The sequence below is a fragment of the Oncorhynchus gorbuscha genome, linkage group LG02, assembly GCF_021184085.1.
Source record: "Oncorhynchus gorbuscha isolate QuinsamMale2020 ecotype Even-year linkage group LG02, OgorEven_v1.0, whole genome shotgun sequence".
Taxonomy (NCBI): domain Eukaryota; kingdom Metazoa; phylum Chordata; class Actinopteri; order Salmoniformes; family Salmonidae; genus Oncorhynchus; species Oncorhynchus gorbuscha.
Window position 1 is genome coordinate 61,296,952 of NC_060174.1, and position 17,043 is coordinate 61,313,994.

The following is a 17,043-nucleotide window of genomic DNA, read 5'->3' on the forward strand; positions in this document are numbered from 1 at the left end:
GGCTGGTGTGCAACCCTGGCAGATTTGGTTTGACATAGGCTATCCAGTCTGTGGTGCTAGTTAGGGACCGTCAGTATATTACACAATGTAAATGGGACTACTTTTATGTATTTCTACAATTTTTAGTTTGAGGCTTAAGACGCCGAATTGTGGAGCGATTGACATTTTAAAATATTGTCCTGTGTACTTTGTGTAATTTACTGATTGTCCCTAACTAGCCCCATAGGAATATCAATGTCAAATCAAATTGACCATGGGCATTACGATTGGGTCTTGTGCAGCTGCGCTCCGAATTTATGGTTATTTCGGTGCTGTGGGCAGGCGTGAAAACACAACCCAAGGAACACTGTTACGGTACATTTAATTCCGATACATACAATATTTTCCTATCATTTCACAAATCTCAATTTTGGGACGATTGACTTTATCCTATTTACACTTTGTAATGGCAGTCATCTTTTAAGCTTCAAAGGACTAATCCACAGCATGAACTTCATTGTACTGTATAGGAATGGTCTTTTCTGCATTGGAATGCAGCCTTGGAATAGGAACTTCATATTGGAGCTGGAACTCTGTATGGGCCCAGACACCTATATCGTAATGCGGCATATCAACAAGGAACTAGAGCCGTATATAGATTTACGCTGTTACCCACCTGAACTCCATGGCTTATTCATCCACCCTCATAGTATTTAATAAAAACATGGGAACAGGTTAACGTTATTTTACGTTCCAGGCATTTTATTCCAGTCCCAGGAAAAAAACGCAACAACCGTTCCAAGCTGTTCTTGACTTTATTTTGCTGGTCAGAACGAACCGATTGGAAAATATACGGAATAAAAATATAAACTCAACGTTCAACAATTTCAAATATTTTACTGAGTTCATATAAGTAAATCAGTCAGTTGAAAGAAATTCATTAGACCCTAATCTATGGATTCCACATAACTGGGAATACAGATATGCATATGTTGGTCACGGATGGATACCTTTAAAAAAGTAGGGGCTTGGATCAGAAAACCAGTCAGTATCTGGTGTAACCACTATTTGCCTGATGCAGTGGGACACATCTCCGTCGCATAGAGTTGATTAGGTCCGGATCCATGACCAGGGGCTGGCTTCCCCGACCACCGTCCACGCCAAAATACCAAACTTTTATCAACTACTACTTCCTCAGATGACGAGAATCCGAACTCGTAAAAGTGTTAATTTTTAATTGATGAGACGGCACATTAAGGTAAACCATGAATACTGCAACTAGCGAATGCATTGCGCTGTCACAATTGCCCAGAGTATAGCTATTTTTGGACATTTCAGTGGCGTTTTGTGTGACAACAGTTAGACGCCATCATATTAGATGGCCCAATCTTGGAATCCTAGTTCTAAGAATCAGTCAAATGTAATGTATTTTAGATCATTCGCATGATCAAATAAATGTATTTGTATACAAGCTTGTTTTTGACAGCAATTAAACATTGTTTTCGTAGGTTCTGTCATAACTTGATCTTGAGTATTATAATTCACAGCCATCTTGAAAAATAAATTAGATTAAGAGTAAACATAAAACCATGGATAAATGTTACTCTGCTAATATCGTGCATTACCTGTCTCAATAGCCCAAAACTGGTAGTGTCTTATTTCCAAGAAAATATAGAAAAATACAACTTTCATAGAAAAACAGAGAACAGTATTAGTAGTGAATTGTCCAAAAACAACTAAAGATTCAACCTGCAAGCCTGAAATAAATGACCTTGTCTACCATGATAATAACCGTTCATGTTTAGGTTATATGACATACCAAACAGAACACCCTGTAGGGGAAATTTGGCACATGAGGAAAACATGTGCATATGGATCAACACTGCAAAACAGTCTGGTAAAAGACAAACTTGCAACGAGATGAAACATATGTGTAAGAGAGTAGAAGTTTGGACAACGGTGATACCTCGGCTGTGTATATGAACCCATTTTAATCTCAAGTGATATTTTGATGAGTAAAATATAAATAACTGGGTCTGAACTGTATGAATACAAGTGTTAAGAGAGGATGGTGAGCTTACAGACCCAATGATCTAAGGATCACAGGTAGGTGGCAGTATGCAAACAGTTATATTGCAATAGATAAAAGCTTATTTTTTTTCATTATATGTTTAGAATCTTCCTACTTTGCTATGATATCTTTGTGAAAATGAGTCCTGGGTTTTGTATACTTGGGTCAGCCACTTATTCTTTCTGTCCTTTCAGCAGAGTGACCTGAACATAGTAGTATTCTGTCATTATTCCTGGAGGGGGGGGGGGGTCTCTAAAGCTGTGTTGTGATGGATTCCTCTTGCTCAGACCCCCCCTCAGAGGAGTCCAGCTCGTCACAAGGTCCTATCCAGCCCTCAAACATGTCCTCACTAGAGCCCAGGAGGACAGCCCGGGAGCTGGAGGCCGTGATGCTGGAAGCACAGTGCAGGGAGTGGCCTGGCGGTGGTAAGGAGTGGCCCGCGGGTCGAAGGAGCAGACTGTCACTTCCGTTAGCCTGCTGGGGTGACCCCAATGGCAGGGCCTGGGGAGGGGCATGTGGTAGCTCGTTCAGGTTCACCCCCAGGTGGAACAGGCTGTGTGTAACCGGGGGATTGGGGGGGATCTGGATGTCCGGCCAGGTTGTGGGCTGCCGAAGCAGACCGCCTGAGATGCTGTAGGTGGGCTGGTGCATCCTGGGAGGAGGGGACCTGGGCTCTGGGACGTGTCCGTTCATGCGGGAGAAGAGCAGGCCCAGCCGCCTGATGGAGTCTCTTTTGGACTTGGAGAAGCGTTGCAGCCGGCCACTACTGCGGGTTAACGCAGCAGAGGGCGGGGGGGAGGAGGAGAACCTGAGCCCGTTGCACTTTGGTTTGTTGTCCACTGCCCCCTCTGCCCCTGACATGGATTTAAAGAGGGTGGAGACGCTGAACCCAGAGTCCTTGTTCTTCCTCTCAGCGATAGACGTGCTGAAGGATACCCCCTTAGCCCCTTGGTCCCTAGATTGACCCTGGGCCTGTCCAGCCCCTTCTTCCTCATTGGCCTCGTCCTGCTGGGTAGCCTCACTGCTGGATGAGTAGGTCCTCCGCGGAGGCTTCCTGTCCCCCAACAGGTCTAACACCTCATAGCGGAAACTGGAGATGTCCTGCTTGAGCTCCTATGGATCAGTTAAGAGGGGGATAGAGGCGAAGGACATATCCACAACAAGGGACAGTTAGATATTGCTCAATGACTATGATATATACATACATACATACAGGCACAGTTTGGGGATGAAAGCTTAAGTGCACAACCTCTGAGATACTTACCTTAAAATTCTCCTCTGTCAGACCCTCGTCTGTCTTAGCACTGCGGATCATGGCTGCTACATACCTCTTCACCAGGTTCCTGATCACCTCCTATACACAAAGACACACACAACAGAGAAACAATCACATGAGATACACCACTACAGTATGAAATGAGTGGTGAAGTCCTGGGCACATTCTAGAAACAAGCATATTTTTTCTTGGTACGCTATTTTTGTATACTTGTACCTCCTTAAGTAGGAAATGATCTGAGATTTGGGGGAAAAGGCTCTTCCTTCCATGCATGCACACATTTGCATGTTGTGTTTAATAAGGAAAAACTGTTTAGGCATATTCTTGACATTTGTATTTGCTGGAGTTGAAAATCTGGACGTATATAACTTTGCATTAATTTGCATGTTTAGGACACAATGAACCAATGGTTGAAATCAAACCAGACTTTTTCTTTTACAGAACAATAATTTGGTGTAAAAATAACAATTTAATGAATTGTGGAGGTGTTTGTAGATCGCATCTAATAGTTTGCACTGGAAGGGTAAGAGATACTTTTATTATTGTATGTGGACACCCCTTCAGATTAGTGGGTTCGGCTACTGCGGCCACACCCATTGCTGACGGGTGTATAAAATCGAGAACACAGCCAGTGCAATCTCCGTAGACAAAAAAGGCAGTAGAATGGTCTTACTGAAGAGCTCAGTAACTTTCAATGTGGCACCGTCATAGGATGCCAGCTTTCCAACAAGTCAGTTTGTTACATTTCTGCCTTGCTAGAGCTGCCCCGGTCAACTGTAAGTGCTGTTATTGTGAAGTTATTGTGAAGTGGAAACGTCTAGGAGCAACAATGGCTGAGCCTAAGATCACCATGTGCAATGCCAAACGTCGGCCGGAGTGGTGTAAAGTTTGCCACCATTGGACTCAGTGGAAACGCATTCTCTGGAGGGATGAATCATGCTTCATCATCTGGGTTTGGCGGATGCCAGGAGAACACTACCTGCCCCAATGCATAGTGCCAACTGTAAAGTTTGGAGGAGGAATAATGGTCTGGGACTATTGTTCATGGTTCGGGCTAGGCCCCTTAGTTCCAGTGAAGGGAAATCTTAACGCTACAGGATACAATGACATTGTAGACAATTCTGTGCTTCCAACTTTGTGGCAACAGATTGGGGAAGGCCCTTTCCTGTTTCAGCGTGACAAAGCCTCTGTGCACAAAGCGAGATCCATACAGAAATGGTTTGTCGAGATTGGTGTGGAACAACTTGACTGGGCTGCACAGAGCCCTGACCTCAACCCCATCAAACACATTTAGGATGAATTGGAACACCGACTGCGAGCCAGGCCTAATCGCCCAACAATCTAAGTTAAAGAATAGCACTAAATCGAATCAAACTTTAAATTCACTTCAAATACAGTTGGATTTGATTTAGTCCTATTCTTCAACTTAGATGTTTGGCTGAGATGGAGACGTGAATCCAACATATTAATTATTAACTTAGACATTTGAAACCAACCAATCATCCTTCATATAGAAGACAATATCCAAAGGTAAAAGTGTATTATTAATATAATGAATTTGGCATCCTTTTTATAGGCCTAATGATACTTATAAACTTCCAAAGATCTCATTTAACCATGTTTGAATACCATATATTGTATAACATACATGTTGAAATTGATGGTGTCCTTTGGGCAAATCAGATGTCAATGTAGCTTACATAAACCCAACCTCACTCCAAATGTACACTCACCGACAGCATGTGTAAAATAAAACATTTAAAAAGTGATTTACTTTCAACTCTTCTGTTATTTTGGGTGTCTACGCAAATGAGTATGGAAGCTGATAAGTGGTTAAATGTGTTGACGTAGTAGCTCAGCAGGGTACATAGAGGTAGGTATCTGGATGGTAGGCTTGTTCTCACTTATGTGCATTACCCCTCTATAACCTGCAGGAGTCACTGTTCAGGCAGGAATCGTTGGACTGTGGCTTTGTATTTTATTTCAAGATACCTCTTTATTTAGGTTGAAGGCCATGCCATTGAAACAATGACGTTGATTCAAACATTCCATTTACTGTCAACATTGAAACAAGATCTATGTGATCTATCTGTGTGGAATTTTAATTTAATTTAAATTTAAACATATACTGTACATAGTTCTGTGATTATGTTTAAATTTGATTGTCACAACCTGTTAGTCATGCGAAGTTATTGTGTTGAAATTTGACCCTAATTTCAATGTTTAAATTAGATCAAAACAGTACTGGTTGATTACTTTTTTTTTCAAATCCAAATGTGTTTTTCCATGTTAGATTCCACATCACAATTGGTCGAGAAATGATGTTAAAACAACATTGATTCAACTAGCGTGTTCCAATTGGGACATGCCTGGGATCAAAATGAAACCTACCGCCAAGCTCACCACCACCATAATGACGACACATCCAGTAACTGACACCTGTTCCCCACTTTGCTGAAATGTCAACAGCGTAGTAATAGATTCTAATACACAGTGTGCTGTGCAAATGTCCTTCATGCAGCTCAACAATGAGGCGTCAAGAGGGTGCGTTTGTGTGTGTGTGTGTGTGTGTGTGTGTGTGTGTGTGTGTGTGTGTGTGTGTGTGTGTGTGTGTGTGTGTGTGTGTGTGTGTGTGTGTGTGTGTGTGTGTGTGTGTGTGTGTGTGTGTGTGTGTGTGTGTGTGTGTGTGTGTGTGTTGACATGCATACACTCTTGTCCATAGTTTTTAATGATAGCAGCTTTTTTACCTGATAATGCTGGTTCTGAATCAGGTTGTCAGCATGCCGCTCCTAGAACAAAATGAAAAAGCAGAAGAATGGAACTACTTTTGTTCGCGCGCTGCATTCATCTTAGCCGCACAAATGTATTGGTATCACTCTTGTGGTGTCTCTGCTGATGCCTGTTGCATTTGTACTGTTAGAGTGACGCAACGCACATGTTCTAAACAGTGGTTAAAGAGCTAAGGAATTTATTAAGGTCCAGAAGTATTTGGACAGTAATGTTTTTTTGTTTTGGATCTGTCCTCCAGTACTTTGGATTTGTAATGATACAATAACTCTGGGGTTGAAGTGCAGACTGTTAGCTTTAATTTGAGGATATTTTCATTTAGACATTGCTGCACTTTTTGTATATAGTCCCCCTCATTTTAGGGAACCAAAAGTATTTGGACAAATTCACTTATGTGTATTAAAGTAGTCAAAAGTGTACTATTTGGTTCCATATTCCTAGCGCGCAATGACTACATCAAGTTTGTGATTCTACGAACTTGTTGGATGCATTGGCTGCTTGTTTTGGTCGTGTTTGAGATTATTTTGTGACCAATTGAAGTGAATGATAAATAATGTATTGCGCCATTCTGCAGTCACTTTTATTGTAAATAAGAATAGAATATGTCTCTAAACACTTCTACAGTAATGTGGATGCTACCATGATCACAGAAAGTCATGTATGAATCTTGAATAATGATGAGTGAGAAAGTTAGAGGCAAAAATATCGCACCGACATAACAATCATTTCAGACTTTGTTCCACTATATTTTCTCCTCTTCAAACCAAATTTCTGATTCAAAAGTATGCATACCCATTATTAACCAACGTTATATTCCAAAACATGTGTCTGTTGTGTTTGGTGAGTGGGTGAAGGTAACGCGAAAAGCCTCTGTGTAAAGCAGGAGTGTGGAGTAGAGCAGTAGAACAGGCGATTGCAGCTGGTAGAGGAGAGAAGTTTAGCTGACTGGGAGACATCCAGTGAATTTGGAGCCTAAGGAAGGGTTGCTTGGCAACATGTGCCTGCCCACTGCAGCTGGACAACCAGGAATTACAGCCCCTTGTCAGTAACTTCACAGCTGGGGGAAACTGATAGCCCTAACACTATTCTCAAGCTCTCCATAACATTTACAGGGCAAGGATCCCATAAAACGTATACAGTTGTGTTATTATGTAGAAATAGAGGAAGCAAGGCGATGATTGAGGTAAAGCAATCTCATGTCTTTCACTGATCTGACACAGCAAAAAGGAAACTGCCAGGTGAGAATTTAGTGAGTGTGTGTACACTGTATACTATACTGACTGTACAGGTTTGTAAATGCTGTACCGTGAACTCCTTTAAGTTCTCGTGTTTCCTCGGGTTGTCAGGACTGGGATGGTCCCGTCCACACAGGCGGTTGTGCGTCCACACACACAGGTACCACACTGACTTGGGGCTGGGGACGATGTTGAAGGGCGGAGGGAGAGTTCCTCCCTCGTCAAAATAACTCATCCACAGCTTGGTGCGGGCAAACTTCCATTCAATGTCCGCATGATCCTGTGCAAGGGTATTTAGATATTAAAGGAGGGCTGCACCATCAGAATTACATTTCTCTTGCATCCTATGCGATCACATTTGCTATCACTGAGTGTGATGAAAAACCCACTTAATAGCAGGGCTAAATTGACATTTGATCTGCTTGAAATAAATGGTTTCTTTAACATGTAGTCACATCCTGTCTTCCCTTTCCCTAGATGTGCCTTAGGCAATGCGCTGTTCTCTGATGGGAGGGATGGGGTTTGGTTGGTGGATTGTAGGATCTGTGTGTGTGTGGTGTGTGTGTGTGGTGTGTGTGTGTTTTGTCCCTCTACAAAGGTTAGTTGGAGGAAGATAAACAGATATAAATATGTCTCTGTGTGATGCCTGCAGCCCCATAACTACAAACTCTCAGAGATGTGTGACCTGCCTTTCATGATCTACAATACATTGTATTGCAATGACTCATTCCGGTTCTTGTTCCTGCTGAGATTGAGAGACACTTTGCAGAACTTCTTGAGATCAACTGCAAGCGCCGCCTGATCATTAAGCACCAGCAAGAGCTCCACGTAAAAGATGGAAGGGCCATGTGACTTCCCCTGATAAAGGAGCTAGCAGACAGCTGAGAGAGAGCTGGACAGAGAGAAACGACGCCACGTGACTCACAGCGATGAGCTGATAGGAGTTGTTCATCATGGCGATGAGCATGTTGAGCAGCACCACCAGGGAGATAACGTTGTAGGTACCGAACATGGTGGCTCCCACAAACTCTGTGAACTCATGGCGTGCCTTCACGTTGGTCACGTACAAGTTGAGCAGGCCGAATATCGACCAGAACAGGGACTGTAACGTCTCAAACAGCCTGGGAAAGAACAAGATAAACCGATGTATTTATTTTTTTAAAGCCAAACAGCAGAAGCCTTTGAATCCTAAACAGATGTTTTGCATTACAGTTACTCAATGTAATATTAAAACCTAGAAAACAGATGGAGGCAAGCGATGCAAACTACTCAAAACTATCTCCAAAATGACTCAGGGGCTGGAGGAAGCAGGTGAGATTTAGTACACAGCAGTATCTTTTATTCATTACGGGACAGGGAGAGGATTATATGCATACTGCTGGTCTCTGTGTGAAACCTCGGAGAACACATGAAAAAGAGCTTTTCAATTAAAATAGGCATTGGAGTATCAGACCCTGTGTGGAACCTGACACCTATTCCAAACCTGCCACCTCTTCCCGAACAATTCGTATCTCCTCATGTTCCGTCTCTGCTCCCCTCCCAATATCTTTCAAGCTCCTTCCTTTACCCTGCCCTCTACCTCTTCACTCCCCTCCTTGTCTCAGAAAGTGCTCGTCTCGTTCATTTCTCCATCTGCTCTTCTTTCTCTGTCCATCCAAACCCCTCCTTTTGTCATGACACACTCTTTCTAGGACAAGGGCCCACAGACGACTTACGTAGAGAAGGCGTTGTTCTGCTTCTCACAGCGGATGCCCTTGCAGTTGTTGGGCTCGTCCGAGGCCTTGGTCTCGTAGTAGAAGTACAGCTGGTTGAGCCCATTGGCGAAGGCCAGCAGGACCAGGCAGTAGATGAAGAGGAACTTGAGGATGTCCAGCAACATGCGTCCCAGGGAGATCTGCAGAGGCCCCAGGTGGGAGTTGGCTGTGAACAGGGAGATGAGGCGCAGGGAGCTGAAGATGTTGGCGATAGCAAACAGGCCCTCGGCGATCAGCGTCGGGTGCCACATCTCCCACTCCTCCCGCGGCCGAGAGCTGTTGTACTGTTGTTGAAACGGAGAGAGGCTGTTAGCTACCTGCCAGTTGGCCACGATTACCATATTGCAACGTGTAAAGCGGGCAAAAAAGAAACAGACAGGGATTCCGTAGCCCTCATCTTGAAAAGTTAAACGTGGGACTTACCTTGAAGTAAGCAACTATTTTGAGTGAGATGGTGGCCAAGTAGAGAGAGTTCATGGCAAAGTCCATCAGGTTCCACCAGTCATGGACATACTCAGTGAAGCCGCCGTCCCACATCTCCTTTATCTCAGCCCAGATGAAGCCTGAAGGGCAGACAGGTGTCAAGTCAGTAAGACACATGGCACTGCACACTACAATTAATGTCACCTGCCATGATATTTTATTTCCCCTATCAGCACAACTAGTCCAAATCAGAAACAGATTAGTGGCAGCAAATGCAGCATCCTATTTCTCAATATCCACCCAGTTACCAGTTAGATCCTGTTCGAGATGGATTATAATGATAAGGCCTGTGTGTGATCATGTAAAAAGGTACGACACCGACCGTTAAAGGATATCTCTCGAGCCCTACTCCTCTTTACAGTGCTGGACGCTATAAAACCTCCCCCATCACTGGCTGCCACCCCACCCCCTGCTCACCCAGCACCCAGGGAAGGATCATCCACTCCACCACGGTGGGTGGCGGGCCCTGGACGTGCAGGTCTGTTCTCACGATGTGCTGGGAGGCCAGGAGGAGGAGGAAAAGAAAAGTCAGGTAGGAGGCTGTGTGGCAGATGAACTTGATGAAGGGCTTCTTGATGAAGAGGCCCAGGGCACTCCTAGGGGCCAGCAGGTAGACCAGGGAGAAGATGGGGAAGAGCAGGCCGATGGTGAAGCAGGTGATCAGCTTGACCGCCCAGTGGCGTCTGCGCCACCCGGGGAAACCGTCGTACCACAGGGTGGCCAGAAGCTGCTGACAGTTTGGCTGGGACACAAACTGGAGAGGAAGAGAGTATCAGAGATGGAGGGAAGAACATCGGTAAGGCAAATCGAAACGGCAGTATCACCCTTGGCAAGTGCTATACAGGGTGAGACTCAACCTATGCCACAACTCTCCTTCATTGGTAATAGATAACAGTTAAACGCCAGCCAACATGGGTCAAATTATTAGGTCAACAAATAGAATAGACGTGCCTGGGGTAAGAATACCACGATGGATCTTGTACACATCTCAAATAGGCTTATTCCAGTGCTTCGGATATAAAGTTGATGTGTGCTACAGATCATAAAGTTCCTGGCTCTTGCCAGCTTCCGTGCAGTAAAACTAACTTCCCAGTGTTAGTCCCCGGCGCTATCCTCCCACTGGTGACCCCTGAGGTTGGCACTGCAGCTTATATCCCCCAAAATACCCAAACAAACATCCCTGCAAGCTGCACAGAGAATAAAAATGAACAATACCCAAACAAACAGCCCTGCCAGTTGCACATGGAATGCAGCCGTGTGCAGAACTACTTGCTGTAGTTCGTATTTCTGATATCTGATATGTTATAAACAGCATTGGCTTGCTCATTCAGTAGTACTGGAAACAGGCTTGTTTCGGATAGTTTACTGTATCACAAATTCATCAGGACAAGATGAATCTATAACCCATCTACATTAACTCATATATAACACATCTACATTAACTCATCTATAAACTCATCTATAACCCATCTACATAAACCTTCTATAACCCCATCTATAAACTCATCTATGACTCATCTATAACCCATCTATAACCCATCTATAAACTCATATATAGCCCATCTATAAACTCATCCATAACCCATCTACCTTAACTCATATATAACATTGATAAACTCATTTATAAGCCATCTATATTAACTTATCTATAACCATATATAAACTCATATGTAGCCCATCTATAAACTCATCTATAACCCATCTACATTAACTCATATATAACCATCTACATTAACTCATCTATAACCATCTATAAACTCATATATAACCCATCTATAACATCTATAAACCCATCTATAACCATCTACATTAACTAATCTATAACCATCTATAAACTCATCTATATACTCATCTATAACCCATCTATACCTCAACTATAACCCATCTACAATGACTCATCTATAACCCCATCTATAAACTAATCTATAACCCATCTATACCTCATCTATAACCCAGCTAGAACTCATCTATAACCCATCTATAACCCATCTATATCCCATCTATAAACTCATATATAGCCCATCTATAAACGTATCCATAACCCATCTATAAACTAATCTATAACCCATCTACATTAACTCATCTATAACCCCATATATAAACTCAGCTATAACCCATCTATAAACTCATATAACCCATCTACATTAACTAATCTATAACCAGTCGTGGAAATTTCCTTAATTACCAAATGATGAGAGAGCAAATTACACACCAGTCAGAGTTATGCTTAATCTTCACCTTTAATAATAATTAAGATTTTGCAATAGCATTTTGACTTTCAACAGTTCAGTATCTCTAATGAAAAGTTGAGAGTGGGCAACATAATGGCAACTGAGATCTTTTATAGCAAAGATCCCCCCCCCCCCTAGTCAACATGACAAACCACAGGTCTTAGGAACTTACACAAAGAAAGACTTTACTTCAGAGAGGAGTATCCCATAGCCAGACAGCATTGGCTATAAATTATCGTTCAGTTTGGTCTCCTAAACAAAGCTCTTATCTCGTTCTTGGTACATGGTTTAATATATACGTTTACACATGACGACAAGCTTGACCTCTCCCCTCTCTGCGGCCCAAGTAACTGAACCCTGACAGAGAACAGATAACTGCAAATGGCCACCACTATAGTACAACAAGATACATTCTGATGAGAAGTAAATCACAAGCATATAATGAAAATAAAACATCTTATCTATGTTACCCAACTAATTCTGATTTATCCCCAACAAACCCCATCTATAAACGCATCTATAACCCCATCTATAACTCAATTATAACCCACCTATAAACTCATCTATAACCCATCTACAAACGTATCTTTAACCCATCTGTAACCATCTATAAACTCATCTATAACCATCTATAAACTCATCTATAACCCCTCTATAAACTCATCTATAACACCTCTATAACCATCCATAAACTCACCTATAACGTCTATAAACTCATTAATAACCCCTCTATAAACTAATCTATAAACTCATCTATAACCCCTCTATAAACTAATATATAAACCATCCATAAATTCACCTATAATGTCTATATACTCATCTATAACCCATCTATAACTCATCTATAAACTCATCTATAAACTCATCTATAACCCATCTACATTGGCTCATCTATAACCCCATCTATAAACTCATCTATAACCCATCTATACCTCATCTATAGCCCATCTATAATTAATCTATAACTCATCTATAACCCATCTATACCTCATCTATAGCCCATCTATAATTAATCTATAACTCATCCATAACCCATCTATATCCCATCTATATCCCATCTATAAACTCATCTATAAACTAATCTATAACCCATATACATTAACTAATCTATAACCCCATATATAAACTCACCTATAACCCATCTATACCTCATCTATAACCCAGCTATAACTAATCTATAACCCATCTACATTGGCTCATCTATAACCCCATCTATAAACTAATCTATAACCATCTATAACCATCTATGAACTCATCTATAACCATCTATGAACTCATATATAACCCATCTATAAACTCATATAACCCATCTATAACCATCTATAAATGCACATATAAACCATCTATAAACCATATATAAACTCATATATAACCCATATATAAACTCATCTATAACCCATCTACATTAACTCATCTATAACCCATCTATAAACTAAAATATTACCCATCTACATAAACCATCTATAAACTCATATATAACTCATTAATAACCCATCTATGGCCTATAACCCCTCTGTCTGTCAGATTTAAGGATGAAGAACCTCAACTTACTTCGAAAGTATGAAAATATATATTGACAAAATAAGAATGTTTTGTTTAACTCCTCCTATTGTTCCATTGTTCTGTGTTCCTCTTTCCATCTAGATGTATTATTGAGTGTCACTTGGGATGAAATAATCGAATATTACCATGGAGTCTCCTGTCAGACCACCAACAAAAAAAAAGGGTTGACATAGACATTGAAATCCCTGGAGAGGGGATCCTGAGGGACCACTGAAAAGATAACACGGGAACTCTTTGTGAAGACCGCTTCCCCCCTGCCATTTCTGAAGGTAAAGGGTATGAATAAATTACATGAGCCCTATTCTTACTTTCCGGAAAATAAATAAATTAAAGGTGGTTTTATGCATAAATGCCTGTGCGATTGTGGATGCATACGGATGAGGGACCAAGTACATGCTTTTAATTACTTTACCTACTGTAGCATGCAATTAGGTAATCAGTCCCAGCAGAAAAGCTGGTTATAAAAGCCCAAACAGTAGTTCCCCCTCCTTCCTGATGTGTGAATATTTGATGCATATGCTGAATTAGACTAGTTTAAACCTACTGTCCTCTCCCCCGTGTCCCCGGCCGCCATGTCCCCGGCCGCCATGTCCCCGGCCGCCATTTCCCCGGCCGCCATCTCTCCCGCTCGCTCTCTGACAACCAGACCCTCAACTCCCACGTGACTGTGCTGTCCTGTTCTGCACAGAATCTCTATGCATCTCTACAAACCTACTGTCTCTGGAACGATTGCTGTTTTGAACAAGGTAACTTTAGCCAATCATAAAATGTCAGAAGGCTGACTGAACTGATTGTTGACTGTAGTGGTCTGAGGATGAAGGATGAAAGGTCTGTACTTAATGACGAGCCATGAGTATTCTACCTGGCCTTTTCCCAGGTTCGGTTGGTTAGGTTGTCTGAACAGCCCCGCAGAGCTCAAGAAGACTGAGTTAATTACAGTGCAGGAAAATATGGAGTTTTCAGCTCACAACAAAGGAGCAGCAGAATGCCAGTGTTCAAATCAAGACGAAGATGAAAGGGGTGTGTGTGTGTGTGTGTGTGTGTGTGTGTGTGTGTGTGTGTGTGTGTGTGTGTGTGTGTGTGTGTGTGTGTGTGTGTGTGTGTGTGTGTGTGTGTGTGTGTGTGTGTGTGTGTGTGTGTGTGTGTGTGTGTGTGTGTGTGTGTGTGTGTGTGTGTGTGTGTGTGTGTGTATGAGCACACGTACAGAGTATGTGTTTGTGAGAGTGTGCATGCATGCGTCAGACCTCTCCAGAGGGAGAACAAGGAGAGAATAAAGAAAAACAGCAAGAAACATGTATTTTATATGAGCGAAAAGGAGCAATGGAATGGAAGAATTCTCAGTAGGACAGTAGACTGTGAATTAACCCCTTTTAGGTGGCAATGAGAGAGAACACAAGCCACCTGTCACGTTCTGACCTTAGTTCTTTTGTTATGTCTTTGTTTTAGTATGGTCAGGGCGTGAATTGGGTGGGTTGTCTATGTTCTTTTTTCTATGATTTGGGATTTCAGTGTTTGGCCTGGTATGGCTCTCAATCAGAGGCAGCTTTATATCGTTGTCCCTGATTGAGAACCATACTTAGGTAGCCTGGTTTCACTTTTGAGTTGTGGGTGATTATTTTCTGTGTCTGTGTGTTCCACACGGAACTGTTTCGGTTTGTTATTTCACTTTGTTATTTTTGTATTTTGTCGTGTTCAGTTTGTTCTATTAAATATGGACACTTACCACGCTGCGCATTGGTCCTCCTCTTCTCCTTCTTACGACGACCGTTACACCACCTGATCATCCAAGCCTTTGACCTGCCTGTGTCTCGCACTTCATTGACACTAAATGCAGTTCACCTCTAACCCTCTCAGAAAAAAAATCTCAACACCACTAAGACCAGTTGTGACACAGTTCTGGACTGGGAGACCAAGGGGTTCATTTGAGTCATGGCTTGTGACGTTTCTATTGGTTTTGTTTGACCCAGAGACGATAGAGGAAGCAAGGCACTCTAATCCCTAATTTCTTCTGGTTCAATGGAAGTCACTTAACTAAGCAGACCAGACCAAGCTGCTATCTCATTGGTGTCTATGGCAGACCCACCCCGTTAAGAAGACCGGAACTGACCATTTTTTTCAATCGAAAAAGGGCCTGAATTAACTATCTTCATTTATCCACCATCTTTGGTTTGAACTGTGATTTCTGTTGCTAATTGTCCATTGCTTTGATTGGTTTCAGGTGTGCCTCTACCTGGAGTTTAAAAGAGCTGTGCATTTCCTGCTCTGGAAAATTGAGGGAAAGACGGGGCGGGGGGGGGCTTTTCTGAATTGGTTTGCTCAAATCCTGCAACCTCTCTCCTCCATCCTCTCTCGCCTCCTTTTGAAAAAACTAAAAGGAAATCGAGAAGAGGCGGCGAGGAGAGGCAAATTACGTTTACAGGGATGGGAAACCAAAAATAAACGTGTAAAGTGATAAAAACAAATTAAGTTAGCTGTGCAATACCTTTTGTAGATAAAACTATAAGTCACCTTTAGCCATGGCTTCATCCGTGTTTATATGCTATCTGGGGAGTGGGGGGAATGACAGGTTATTAACTGTAAAATGTTATTCTTTTTCATTTTTGGAGACCCATGGGCCCACCTGCCTAGGGGGGGGGCTGGGGGGTTTACCAGTGTTCACTATACTAGACCCCTTCTGCTCGGCCCTCTCAGCTCACCTCTTTCTGGTGGTACTTGATAGCTAGTTTGAGCTTGGCCAAGTCACGGCAGTCCTGTGGGTCTAGCTCCTCACTGAGGTCATCGCGGTGGTTGAGGATGGTCTCCAGCTCTCTAGAGCTCCTGGCCTGGTCCAGCAGGTCCTTGGCAAACAGCTTACACTGCTGGGACAGCTCCTCGTACTCCTGACGGAACTCGTTCTCCACCTGGAAGAGCAATAAACTTGTTATAAGCCCTCTATAAACCCTGCTGGGACAGCTCCTGGTACTCCTGACGGAACTCGTTCTCCACCTGGAAGAGCAATAAACTTGTTATAAGCCCTTTATAAACCCTGCTGGGACAGCTCCTCGTACTCCTGACGGAACTCGTTCCGTTCTCCACCTGGAAGAGCAATAAACTTGTTATAAGCCCTCTATAAACACTGCTGGGACAGCTCCTGGTACTCCTGACGGAACTCGTTCTCCACCTGGAAGAGCAATAAACTTGTTATAAGCCCTTTATAAACCCTGCTGGGACAGCTCCTGGTACTCCTGACGGAACTCGTTCTCCACCTGGAAGAGCAATAAACGTGTTATAAGCCCTTTATAAACCCTGCTGGGACAGCTCCTCGTACTCCTGACGGAACTCGTTCTCCACCTTGCTTAGCTCCTTCAGCTCCCAGCCCAGGCGGAAGGCAGTCAGGATGGGGTCTTCGCTGGACAGGGCGATGAGGGACGGGCTGGCCAGGGTCTTGTAGACGTTGAGGCGGGAGCGTGAGTGACGCAGGCTGTCCACCTCGGAGCTGGACACACACGCCACGCAGTCGCAGCGGATCTGGTGGGGCCGGGGGATGGTCACCTTGCGCTGGACCAGCAGCTTGATGATCTCATAGTTGTTGGTGTGAGCTGCCAGCATGATGGGTGTGATGTCAGGGGTAAACTCTGAGAACTGGGTATCCATCATCAGGTTGGGCACCTGGAGAAGAGAACAG

At 43.1% G+C, this 17,043-nt stretch overlaps 1 protein-coding gene across 1 annotated transcript in view; it reads right to left on the minus strand.

Annotated features, from left to right (window-relative positions):
* Window positions 1-726: 726 nt before the first annotated feature.
* LOC124005850 (short transient receptor potential channel 5-like) overlaps window positions 727-17,043 on the minus strand; it is a 30,622-nt gene continuing 14,305 nt past the window's right edge. Inside the window, exons 3-12 of the mRNA XM_046315477.1 lie at window positions 16,710-17,027; window positions 16,076-16,279; window positions 10,003-10,339; window positions 9,526-9,665; window positions 9,064-9,386; window positions 8,274-8,469; window positions 7,419-7,628; window positions 6,074-6,115; window positions 3,315-3,404; window positions 727-3,163 (exon numbers count right to left, since the gene is read on the minus strand). Coding sequence (XP_046171433.1) covers window positions 2,303-3,163; window positions 3,315-3,404; window positions 6,074-6,115; window positions 7,419-7,628; window positions 8,274-8,469; window positions 9,064-9,386; window positions 9,526-9,665; window positions 10,003-10,339; window positions 16,076-16,279; window positions 16,710-17,027 — 2,721 coding nt within the window. The 3' untranslated portion in view covers window positions 727-2,302. The remainder of the gene's footprint in view (window positions 3,164-3,314; window positions 3,405-6,073; window positions 6,116-7,418; window positions 7,629-8,273; window positions 8,470-9,063; window positions 9,387-9,525; window positions 9,666-10,002; window positions 10,340-16,075; window positions 16,280-16,709; window positions 17,028-17,043) is intronic.